Source organism: Humulus lupulus, chromosome 2 (genome assembly GCF_963169125.1).
Source record: "Humulus lupulus chromosome 2, drHumLupu1.1, whole genome shotgun sequence".
Classification (NCBI taxonomy): domain Eukaryota; kingdom Viridiplantae; phylum Streptophyta; class Magnoliopsida; order Rosales; family Cannabaceae; genus Humulus; species Humulus lupulus.
In genome coordinates, this window is record NC_084794.1 from 140573208 (window position 1) to 140585496 (window position 12289).

The 12289-nt window shown below is 35.5% G+C and overlaps 2 protein-coding genes across 5 annotated transcripts in view; one reads left to right on the forward strand and one right to left on the reverse strand.

The window, feature by feature from the left end:
- The window catches only part of LOC133818577 (DNA repair protein RAD4), a 65125-nt gene that overhangs the window by 10757 nt on the left and 42079 nt on the right, over positions 1 to 12289 (reverse strand). The gene's annotated exons all lie outside the window — the stretch shown is intronic.
- Positions 1883 to 7974, forward strand: LOC133818578 (probable UDP-N-acetylglucosamine--peptide N-acetylglucosaminyltransferase SEC). 2 transcript variants are annotated; one of them, XR_009885957.1, is made up of 5 exons: positions 1883 to 2837; positions 2923 to 3005; positions 3156 to 3261; positions 7001 to 7077; positions 7735 to 7974. XR_009885957.1 is itself a non-coding variant. In XM_062251534.1 (4 exons), exons 1-4 carry the CDS (start codon positions 2812 to 2814, stop codon positions 7757 to 7759), a joined length of 240 nt encoding a protein of 79 aa, XP_062107518.1. In that variant the 5' UTR covers positions 1894 to 2811; the 3' UTR covers positions 7760 to 7974. The 2 variants fall into 2 exon arrangements, 1 of the variants encoding a protein (XP_062107518.1); XM_062251534.1 differs by lacking the exon at positions 7001 to 7077 and having other exon boundaries at positions 1894 to 2837.

Sequence of the window (12289 nt, forward strand, 5' to 3'; positions counted from 1 at the left end):
AGCTTTGAACTGAATTTCTCCTAGACAAACCAGCTGAGTTTTCATGCAAAACAAGCCACAAACTTGCTTCAATTCATGCTTATCCTCCAAAAACCAGACTTAAGACTTAAACAAATCATAGATAGACCCTTACCTCTGAGTAATCTTGGCCTAGGCTTAGCTTAATTTCCTTGAATCATCAAAATTCTCCTCTTAGGTCTCCCAACTTCAGCTTCCCTCTTCTTCTCCTTTCTTCTAGATTTTCCTCCAATTTTCAGCATAAACCAACTTCCTAAGTGTTATACGTAATTATATTTTCCTTCAGCTGAAACCCATCTATCCACTGCCAAAAGACTACCTTAGCCCTCCACTAATATCCTTTCCTAACTAAACCTCAAGTCCTTTTACTAGCTTTACAATTATACCACTTTTCCAACAAAACCCGTTACTCTCTATGGTTACTAACAGTTACATAAGTTACCAAATCACCAGTTACCATTATCTAACTTTTCTAGGACCGTCTCGGCACGTGCATCACATTGGTATCACCACACCCACGTGGTATAATTCACCTAGCATAATTATCACATAACATAATACACATAGTCATATAGCATACTTAAAATCATAATCATACATCTTAATCATTAAAGCCACACATAATTCCCATTATGCCCTCCAGGCACACTAATCAAGGCCCTTAAGCCTTATTAGTGAATTTGGGTCGTTACAAACATAGTGTAATAAAGTTGTGGTACATCTTATAGGGTGCTCAAATTTTGGCCCAGCCTGAAGAACTTGTCCAATTCAAGCAAAAAATGTACTAAATAACAGGGTCGAAGAGCTGTGCCGCCTTTTAAGCCTAGAAACCCAAAGCCTGGCTTGGTAACAGGCCCTGAGTTTTAGTTACCTGTTGGGCCGAACCAACGCATGAGAATTATTTATTTTATAAGGTTTTTACAATGTATAAATAAAATTCTAGCCTTTATAATGTTAGAAGAGGTATATTCAATGGAGTATATCAAAAACATGTATGTGACAGTTTTTTTTATTAATTGAATATGTTTGGATATTAATTTCATTGATTCCTTTAATTATCATTGAGCTCTGAAATTCATTATATGTTTTTATACCAATATGTTTCTTGATTTTGCTTTTGGAATTGGATGAAGCTGCAATGCAAAATGTATTCCTAAAGTCCCTTGATAATTATATAAAGTGGTGCAACTACTTGTGCATTCAGCCTGTTTGGAACAAGTATGCATCTCAATTTTTTTTTCTATATTATTCATATGATGCTACTCAACTTTATGTTATATTTTTATTTGGATTAAGGTGATTGACACTTGTAAAATATTTTGATGATATTCAGTTCTGAAGTTATTGTCAAGGAAAAGAAAATACTATTTGTTTCCTTGTACTTTCTGATATGGGGTGAAGCAGCCAATGTCAGATTCATTCTAGAATGCTTGTGCTACATATTTCATCATGTAAGTCAACCCTCAAGCGGTGTATGCAATTTCTTAGAAACAGTGAATTTAACTTTTTTTTTCTCCCATAGTGGAATGCATTATTTGTTTCTATGTACTCTTTCTCCTTGTTCTCTCTAATTGAAGTTGGCTGAGTTTTTTCTTGGTTGTACACAAATTGAAGAAGATATGTGATATTGATTCTGACATTTGTATTCTATAGAGTATTTCATTCTAGGTTCGTATTTGATAATTTTAATATGGTGGTTGGTTTCTCTGGATTCAGCTCTTCTAATCATTTGGTAAAAATCATTCAAATTTGTTTTTGATTCCTATAAAAAGAAGTAATGGGAGATCCTTATTTTTTTTCACCAATGAAGCCCAGAGAAAAGTTAAATATTTAATTTTTCCCTACAAAGAAACCATATCATACTCTGTTCCTTAAAAAATTGACTCTGATTCTAGTAGTGCCATCATGCCAATGCATGATTTGATTTTGATTATAGCTTTATAGAACTAGTAGTAGCCATTTTCATGGCTCATATTCTGAGGGATATTTTTTAAGAGCTTTGCTTTCCTTTTAGTCATTACAGAGATAGCAAAACTAGGAAAGTTTAAAGATTGTTTGTTCTAACATTGTTCCTGTGTATAATTTTCTATCGAAAGGAAGAGTCAAGAAATCAGTTTGATTAAAATATTGGTATATTGTTACAAAAATAGCATTACTGTTTTTGAGTTTTTTTAGTCTTGGGATGGTACAATTTACAATGTCATAAAGTTGAGGCAAATTACTAAGGAGTTGTTTTAGACTTATTTATTTTGGCAAATCAGTTTGGATGATGATTTATTTTGGTTTCATGGTTTATAGGAAGCAAGAGCTCTACTAGGAAGACTTGAGTATCAAAAGGGTAACGTAGAAGCTGCACTTCATGTATTTGAAGGAATAGACATTGCTGCAGTGACTCCTAGGATGAAAGGATCCATTTCTAGAAATGTGAACAAAATAGACGCCGTTCACAGAGTGATTCTGTCCCACCTATCTCCATGCACGCTGTTAGTCTGCTCCTTGAAGCTGTTCTTCTCAAAGCAAAATCATTGCAAGGCCTTGGACGATATGAAGGTATTTCCTTTACCTAACTGTAATTTCATTCTTAGTTCATAGCTTTAGAATTCTGTTTCACATTATTGCTGCTGCTGTCTAGTACTAGTCAAAGTAGTTTTTCTTTTCATGTGACAACACTACTTCATGCTTCTCTTGCAGAAAAATTGTGATGTGTTAGACCCAAACTGCTAACCCAAGAGATCTAGCTATGGGTTACCTGAGGACAAATTTATATTTGCTTGTTTTAACCAGCTATACAAGATGGATCCTGATATTTTCAATACATGGTTAGTCGAGTGTTTATATTTGCATAACTTTGAATTGATTGAATCACAACAATGACTATACTGATTCATGTGTCGATAAATGCAGGTGCAACATCCTTAAGCGAGTACCAAATAGTGCACTTTGGCTTCTCAGATTTCCTGCTGCTGGCGAGTCGAGACTCTGCAATTGTACTGCCATTTTACCATTTCTCAAGATAAATCATTTACATGCATAATATTTGAATTCTTCTTTGTTATTTATATTTCATAATGTAGTAATGGGTATTTATCTTACAAAGGAAAGATAAATCAGTAACTGATAAACTATTGGTGTTCCAGATGCTGTTCAAAGAGGTGTACAACCAGATCAGATTATTTTCACAGATGTTGCCATGAAGGGTGAACATATCAAGCGCAGTGCTTTAGCAGATTTATTCTTGGACACGTAAGCATTCTTAATACTTTTTTTTCTATTTTTTTATTATTAAAGTGTATTTATCTTAGTACAATACAATATGTAACTTTATTTTGACATTTGATGTTGCTATTGCTGGTTGATTTTGCTATTGCTGTTTTGTTCCTTTATTTATTTTTGGTGGTGTGTGCTCTGTAGCATTGCATTTAGTTAGCTTAATATTTAGCTCATATTTTCTTGAGTCGTTGCACCAGAATTCCCTTAATCAAGAGCCATATTCTGTCCCAAGGACAATACTCATCTTTTAGTTAATTCCACTTGTATCTTGATCAGGTTATGAAGTAATTTTTTTTTTATTATCTATATCGTGTTGTGACTTACTCATTACTCAAAGCCTATTGTGAAAATAGAAATTGTGAAGCTCCAAGAATATGAAGAGACTTTGATTGCATCTTTAAATCTTTATCATTATTTTCATACGGCATTTATCATTTATTTTCCTTCAATCAATGGTTTATTATTAAGAGAAGTCTATTACTCTGAATTAGATTATCTTCTTCTCCAACTCTTTGGACCTAGGGAAAAAAACTGTAGTCATTGTCCTCCTCTCCTTCTCTCCTCTGATTTCTCATTTTCCCTTTTTTGTAGAATTAATGATGCTTTTTTGGGCATATTTTATCTGCTTTAGTTTGTTTTGAAAATATTTGAGTGGCAATTGACTGTGTTAGTGTGGCAGAGTTAGGCATTTTATATTAGTAAGTTTGTGAGCTTCAAATTTAGGGAGGGAGGGTTCCAATTCTCTTGAACACTTGGAAACATTGTTTACTGATATCTATTAGTAAGTAAAATAATAGTCTACCATATTTCTCTCTCTTTAAAAAAAATAAAACCAAAATTATAAAAGGGAACTGGGGTGAATGAATCTACATCTTTAGATCGTGGAAGCACTCTTGTTACTCTACTTTTGATCTCAATGAGAACCTAATAGAAAAATTCTTTCATACAAAATTGATTTTTTCTGTTTCTAGTGTGTGTGGCGCACTTTATCTTAATGTTATGTTTATGCATTTTTACAATCTCTACGTTGTCAAGATACCTATATCATTTCTAGAAATAGCAGCTTGTATGTTATTATCTTATTTCCCCACTAGTTTTATTCCAAATATAGGAGAGTGAACAAGTTAAAAGGATGTCTTCATTTAATCATTTTCTTATTATTTTTCCCCATATTTAATATTTTCCAATTATACATGCTTCTTATATTTCACCATATTTAATATGTTACAATTATACATGCTTCTTCTATTTCAAGCATCTCAAATGTGTGCACCAAAGAATGTGAAACAGGTGATTGCCCCACATTATGGTTCATGAGTTTTTTTATTTTAAGTTCTGGATTGGATATTTTTTTTCTCTGTTTCTCTCTTCATTTTATAGACTTATTATTTGTTGTTGGTTGAGATTAATGAGTTTGTTCTGCATAACTTTGACCAACATTTAAAACTAAATGAAGAAAAAAATAGAAGAAAATTTTTGGCCTCATTCTTGTTCTTATGGCTAGAGACCAATTTTCATGTTGTCGAGTAATAAAATTTTAGTATAATATTTTTCTTTGTAGAGTAATAAAATATTTATTCATTCATTGCCTTTAGTTTTTTCAAGCTACTCAAAAAGCTCCATAGCTGTATGGCACAATTATTTAGTGATGTTGGACTATTGGCTAATAATAATAGCTCTTTTTTTTTTATTTCTGGAGTTAGAAATGTTAGTGCTTGGCATAATTATAAATAATATATATTCTGTGTTTTAGGAGCAAGATATTGTTTATTAAGATTGCTTATTTATCATTGAATGCCTTTATATATCTATATATATGTTTGTTCAACGTTTTCTACAATAAATCTCAATAATGATGTGTTTATATAATAAACAAATTTTGACCTACGTATTTTTGCATGATGTTGAGTAATGATTCTATGTGAACTATAGTAGTCTAAAACAGGGGACAAATTAATCCTATTGGGTTCTAGCTTTAGTTGTCTCATTAAGTTCATGTATGTTTTTGCTTCTAATGGAACAATAGACTTTTTGCTTAGCTAATGATTAAATGATTCTTTTTCTTTTTTTTTCTTTTCTTTGTTTTTGTCTTGTGAATCCTTTTTCATTGGGATATTAACTTTGTTGTTCTTGTAGTGTCCCACGTGGGGCTCTTGTAGTCACAACTAGTTTAATGCTTTATCTATGTGCATAGACTGCCAATACAAGTGATTGCCAAAGAATATAACTCATACATTATTGTTGTTGGACATCATTTCTCTAACTAATTTTCACAAGAGATTTAAATGTTTCTATAATATATGTGAAATTTGGTTATCTGTTTTGCATTTGACATGTACAAAATTAGTTTAGGTGGTGTCTTGAATCATATCTACTTGTTTTGTTTGTCTAAATAGTTCATATAAAAAATTATAAAAAAAGTTTCTAAATGTATATTGCTCTAATATGGCATTGATATATATTGTAGTGCATAAGCTCTAGTTTCTACTACAGTAGATAGACACAATTGAGATTCTTGGAAGGAAATAAGAAAGTCATTGAAAGTAGGGTTCACAATTATTTTCTCAGACAATGCCAAAGGATCCTTACTTTCTATATATATGATATGCATGCAATTGCTTTTCTCATTTACATATATCAATTTTAGGATTCTCATGATATTGTTAGAGTTATTAGTACAACTAATTGATGTAGAATGAGTTTTGCATGGATAAAATTCTAGTGTGAAAAGAGTTTGGGAGCTGTCTCAAATTTCGGAAAGAAAACTGAACACCCTAGCTGTTCTTTTCATAATTTAAATGGTATTAGTCAATGTAATCCTGAAGATTTCTGTTGTCTTTCCAAAACCCAGATCATTGATTCTAAGTTTCAATCTGTAAAAAGACAGTGGAAACTACAGTAGGATCTTTGGGTTTTGGAAAGACAACAGAAAATCTTACTGTAGTTTGAGAAGCATCAACAATGTGTGAATTGTTATAATTTGAGTGTGCTAGTTCTTCTCAACTGTGTATAGGGTTGTAATCTCAAATTGTTGATGCTTAATAAAGACTTATGGTGTAATCTCATATTCTTGTGCATTATTACATTTTATTCTTCTTACTGTGTTACTGTTATTCTTGTGAGCTAGTTTTGCTAATATATGTTTGCCGAAAGTTTGAGCAAATTACTAAGGAGTTGTTTTTAGACTTATTTATGAACTCATGATAAGATTAACCCCATAAGTTCCCTTATGCTAATATTTTGAAAAGAGAGAAATAAAAATGGAACAAAGAGAGAGAGAGTGACAATTGACAAGATAATAAACTTTTATTTCAATTTTCATAGTACTGGGTTGAATGGGCCACACACAAAGGGATTAAAGTATCCCATCAGATAATGCCCATTAGATGTATAAATTTAACGAATTTGTATTGAGTGAGGAAGATTATCAGACTGATTTGAGTCGTAATTGTAAAGTAGGTTTTAAAGGACATTTTGTCTGAGAAATTAAGAACTGAAGTTTTTGTAAAACCTTGAAGTAAAGTAATGACGATATTGCTTTCATTATTAATTACACAACTTGATGCATATCTTCTTCTATCTAAATGATCTTTTTTGGCTTTTCTTGATATGAGAATTAACACTAACTATATTAGTGTTAATTCTCATATCTAAATGATCTTTTTTGGCTTTTTTGGATATTATGCTTATTTTTTGTGTGGTTATATGACAGATAGTTGAGAAAAGGTTATGATTTCAGAATAACTGGAGGATGAATTTTTGCTCTTTATACTACATGGATTCATCATGGTAAACTTCTGGTTTTTGTGGACATCACCCTGAGTATAATAATACTTAATCATATAGAGTTTGTAATGATTTTTAATTTTAGTAGCAGATTTTAGTAATCAACTCAAAAGTGGTGATTTTGTGGTATGAAGGCTGGCTTAAGTTGGTTGATAAGCCTTTGTTTCTCAACTATCTCAGCAAACCAAGTGCTTTGGATGATTACATCAATTTATAATCTGATAAATTAAAGGAAGATTAATTGGTGAAAATAGTTTCTTTTTTTAGTGTTGCAAAATAGCCATATTCTTTTAAGCTTTCTGAAATGACCTCCATATAGGCTTTGGATTTTATCTTGTTTACTTTGATCTTATTTTTTTTCTAGTTAATTTTGGATGTAATGTATTTTGCGTTTGGTTTTACATATTCGTCTTGGATTGACTGAAAACCAACCCAAAATATATTAAATCCAAACTCTTATAAGAGGTACATTTTCATACTCAAAAAACAACCAATGTCCTATAATTTAGTGTTTGGTTTCTTTGTTTGCTTTGGTGTAGTTGTGAATTCATTATTTTGTATGTGGTGTCATTTCTTGGATATAATTTCCATAGGATTTTTCTTGAAGTAATTTGTGATGCTAGATAATAACAATAAAATATTTCTTTGTTTATTTTGCAGATGTGACAAGCGAAGTAGAAAATGATACTTAATTTTGAAGGCTTTGTGTTAGGCAGCTGTAGAACATTGTGTTGAAAGTAGTAACTTGTCACTAGGTTGAATATTTAAGACTCCTTGAATACTTAAAGAATATTTTGTTGTTGATGATAGTGTTGAATGTTTTAAACTAATTTATGGATTGTTAATACAATGTTGAATGTTTTTACTTTTTGTTATTTGAAAATCAAGTTCATTTGATGATGCTAATATATATTAGAAAGCTAATTTTAATTATAAAAAAATTAAAATATAATAGAATAAATTAGATTTATAAAAATGAAATATATAATGAGAATTTAAGCTTATCTAAATATTAAAATAATACGAAAATTGTGTTATAATATCTATTACAATAACATTTTTTATGCAAAGAATTGTGTTATGCAAACTTCATTATATAACACAAATAATGTGTTATACTAAAGTGTAGTATAACACAAAAAATGTGTTATACTAACACAAATTTATAAGTATTGAAATGTGTTATATAATCGACTATAAATAACATAATTAAACACTTATCTATTTATTAAAATAACACAGAAAGTGTGTTATCGTTGATAGTATAATAACACATCTGTATAAAAATGATAAAGTGTTATGTAAAGTACCCTGACCTACGATAACATAGTCGGTCTTAACACATCAAAAAGTGTTATGGTATGTTTTGATAACACATTTTCGGTGTTATTAAAAGCATTTTTTCTTGTGGTGGAATCGACATATGATATTCTTCACCACAAATTCTAAGACTTTCTTCGAGGTGATGGTGGCAAGCGGTTCTGCTTCAGTCCATTTGGTGAAGTAGTCTATGGCTAGAACAACAAATTGGACTCCTCCCCTTCCCATGGGTAGCTTCCCGACCAGGTCGATTCCCCATATAGCAAAGGGCCAAGGGCTTTGCATTTGTGTTAATTCATTAGGTGTCGCCCGGGGTATCTTGGAGAACATCTGACATTTGTGGCATCTTCTGACATACTCCATCAAGTCTTCATTCATCGTCGGCCAGAAGTATCCTTGCCTTAGGATTTTCTTTGATAGGCTCTGCCCCCCAGCGTGATCTCCATAAAACCCCTCGTGTACCTCGATCATTAATAGGTTTGGCTAGTCTGGTGTAACGCACCTTAGCAGTGGTAGGGAGTACCCTTGCCGGTACATGACCCCTTCGACTATCATATATCGTGTAGCTTGTCTCACCAACTTCCTTGCTTTGTTCCGATCACTAGGTACTACTCCTTGGTTGAGATAGTTAATAATAGGGGTCATCCATGTATCTCCTAACTCAAATGGTGCTCGGTTATGCTTATTTCCACCAAGTATTCGACGGGAACGACATTCAGAGTGTCTGCGTCTTTGGCACTGGCAAGCTTGGCTAAGGCATCAACATTAACATTCTGCTCCCTTGGGACTTGTGTAATCGAGTATCTCTTGAATTGTGCCAACAAGTCATTCACCTTGTTCAGGTATTGCACCATCCTAAGTCCCTTGGCTTGATACTCCCCCAGTACCTGGTACACTACTAGTTGGGAATCGCTGAATATCTCCAGGGATTGTGCGTGCACATCCTGAGATAAGTGTAATCCTGCTAGCAATGCCTCGTACTCAGCCTCATTGTTTGAAGCACTGAATCCAAATCTGAGAGCGCAGTGGATTCGATGATTCTCTGGAGTGATAAGTATGATTCATGTGCCTGAGTTTTGTTCATTGGATGCTCCATCAACAAATAGCTTCTATTTGGAGTATCTCCTTCCTTCTCGGTATCTCCATTCTCCAATTGGTAGGAAGGGTCTTCAAGGTTGGTGCCTTCAGCTATGAAGTCTGCCAATGCTTGTCCTTTTATCGCCGTCCTCGGATGATAAGTGATATCAAACTGTCCTAACTCCACCGCCCATTTGAGTAATCGTCCCAAGGCCTCTGGTTTCTGTAGAACTTGCCGTAGCGGTTGATCGGTTAGGACTCGGATCAAGTAAGCTTGGAAGTATGGACGCAACTTCCGAGAGGCGATTACTAAACAGTAGGCTAACTTTTCAAGAGGGGAATACCTAGACTCCGCACCTACTAGCCTTTTACTGATATAGTACACAGGGTGATGTACCATGTTCTCTTCTTTCACCAAAGCAGTGCTAATTTCATGCTCGGTGATTGCCAAATAGATGAATAGTACTTCACCATCTATTGGCTTCGCTAGGACGGGAGGTTGAGCGAGATACTCCTTCAAGGCTTGGAAAGCTTTCTTGCATTACTCGGTCCATTGGATCTTCTTGCTGCCCCTCAATAAGTTAAAGAAGGGGACACACTTGTCCATAGACTTCGATATGAACCTACTAAGGGCAGCTACTCTCCCTGTTAAGCTTTGCACTTCTTTGATTGTGGTAGGTGACTTCACGTTGATCAATGTTTTGATCTTCTCGGGGTTAGCCTCGATTCTACGTGAATTGACTGTGTACGAGAAACTTACCAGAACCAACTCCAAATGAGCACTTGAGAGAATTTAACTTCATGCGATACTTTCTAATTATTGCAAAGCACTCCTCCAAGTTTTGAACATGCCCTCTAGCTTCTTTAGACTTGACCATGACATCGACATATACCTCCATATTTTTGTCGATCAAGTCTCAGAACATGCCATTCACTAAACGCTGGTAGGTGGCTCCTGCGTTCTTCAAGCCGAATGGTATTACCTTATAACAATACAATCCCTTGTCTGTCTGGAAGCTGGTATGTTCCTCGTCGGGAGGGTGCATACTTATCTGATTATACTCAGAACATGCATCTATGGATGAGAGTATTTCATGACCTGCAGTTGCATCGACCAGTTGGTTTATTCTGGGTAGTGAGAAGCAGTCTTTGGGGCAGACCTTGTTCAGATCTATGAAGTCCACGGATGTCCTCCACTTCCTGTTTGGTTTGGGGACCAACACGGGTTTTAATACCCAGTTTGGGTAGTAGGCCTCCCTTATAAAAAAAATTTCCTTGAGTCGCTCGACCTCCTCCTTCAGGGCTTGAGGTCGGTCTTCGTCAAGTAGTCTCCTCTTTTGTTGCATCCATGGGTAGTTTTTGTCCACATTGAGGACATGGCTTATCACGGACGGAGAAATTCCAACCATGTCTTTATGTGACTAGGGAAAGACGTTCTGGTTCTTCTTCAAAAATTCTACCAACCGTGCCTTAATTTCCACATTTAGTTCCTTCCTGAATTTGATTACTCTAGTCGGGTCCTCCTCATCTAGTAGGACTTCATCAAGATCTTCGACTGGTCCTACCCCAATGACATCAATCCCAAAGCGAGGATCGATGTCGTTTCCCTCTCTTTGAGAAACTTATTATAATAACAAATCTTTGTTAAAAGGAGCTCCCGGCTCCAGTAGAGTGTTTCCTTCAATGTCAACTTCCATGTTGACAACCTCATCAGTTCCTTCATTCCTTTCGCAACAGGTAACCACCATGTTGTTTATGCATGGTCCTTTTTTTGCTTTGACCACCGACGTGTTATAGCATTCTCGTGCCTCCCATTGGTTACCTTGTACGCATCATTGCTCTGCGCTTATGGGGAACTTCAAAGACAGATGCCAGACAGACACTGTTGCGTGTAATGCCATCATAAGGGGTCTCCCGAGCACTACGTTGTAAGCCAATGAGAAATCTACCACCAGGAGCTCTGTCATCACAGTCTCGTGCCTAGGGGCATCCCCACCATGACCGGTAGTTTGATAGTTCCTGCTAGTGCTAGGCATTCTCCTGTGATCCCATATATCACTTGGGAGCAAGGTGTCAGGTCCTTGACCGTGAGCTTCATCTTCTCAAGGGATGATTTGTAGATAATATCTATTGAGCTTCCCATATCCACCAAGCATCTCTTCACTCGAGCATTGCACAATTTGAACGGTAAGGACCAAAGGGTCATTGTGGGGGTACCTCACGTGTCTGGCGTCATCCTCTGTAAAAGTGAGAGTTTCACTTTCATACTTCAGATTTTTTAGAGACCACTCCTCAACTGCTATGCACTAGGAAGACTCCCCTACCTCATGTCTTAGGGTCCTTGCATATCGCTCACGAGCGTTGTTATTGTTGCCTGTTATGTGGGGCCCCCCACATATGGTTTCCAACGTGAAGTCCACAACCGCTGGCTCCAGTGGTGGACTCATTTGCCTTCGGAACTCTAGATTCCTGCTTGGGGTTTTGGTCTTGACTCGGTACCTCGAGAGTTTTCCTAATCGGGGTTTCGGTCTTAACTCGACCTCTCAGATGTCTGACCTTCCTCTCCTGTGTCATTTTGCCTGTCCCCCCGGGAGGGGGCCTTCGGGTTGGTAACACTCTTACTCCGAGAGGAAGTGTTATTCTTCTTAGTCATGGAGGAGGCAATCTTGGACTGCACCTCTTTATCCTGTCTCTGGGAAAGTGGCTCTGAGAGCGTCCTTGGGGTTCAACTCCTCCCTTGAGACTCCCTGTTACTGCTGTCACACATCCCTGCTATTTTTGGTCTGAGCCTCCCTCTTCACCTGAGCAGCAGCTTCAG

Bases quoted from the DNA above. Each gene is read 5' to 3' on its own strand.
- LOC133818578 (XM_062251534.1), top strand. From the start codon at position 2,812: ATGGATCCTGATATTTTCAATACATG. The intron at 2,838-2,922 runs GTTAGTCGAGTG...CGATAAATGCAG, and splicing joins CCTGATATTTTCAATACATG to GTGCAACATCCTTAAGCGAG. The intron at 3,006-3,155 runs GTACTGCCATTT...TTGGTGTTCCAG, and splicing joins CGAGTCGAGACTCTGCAATT to ATGCTGTTCAAAGAGGTGTA.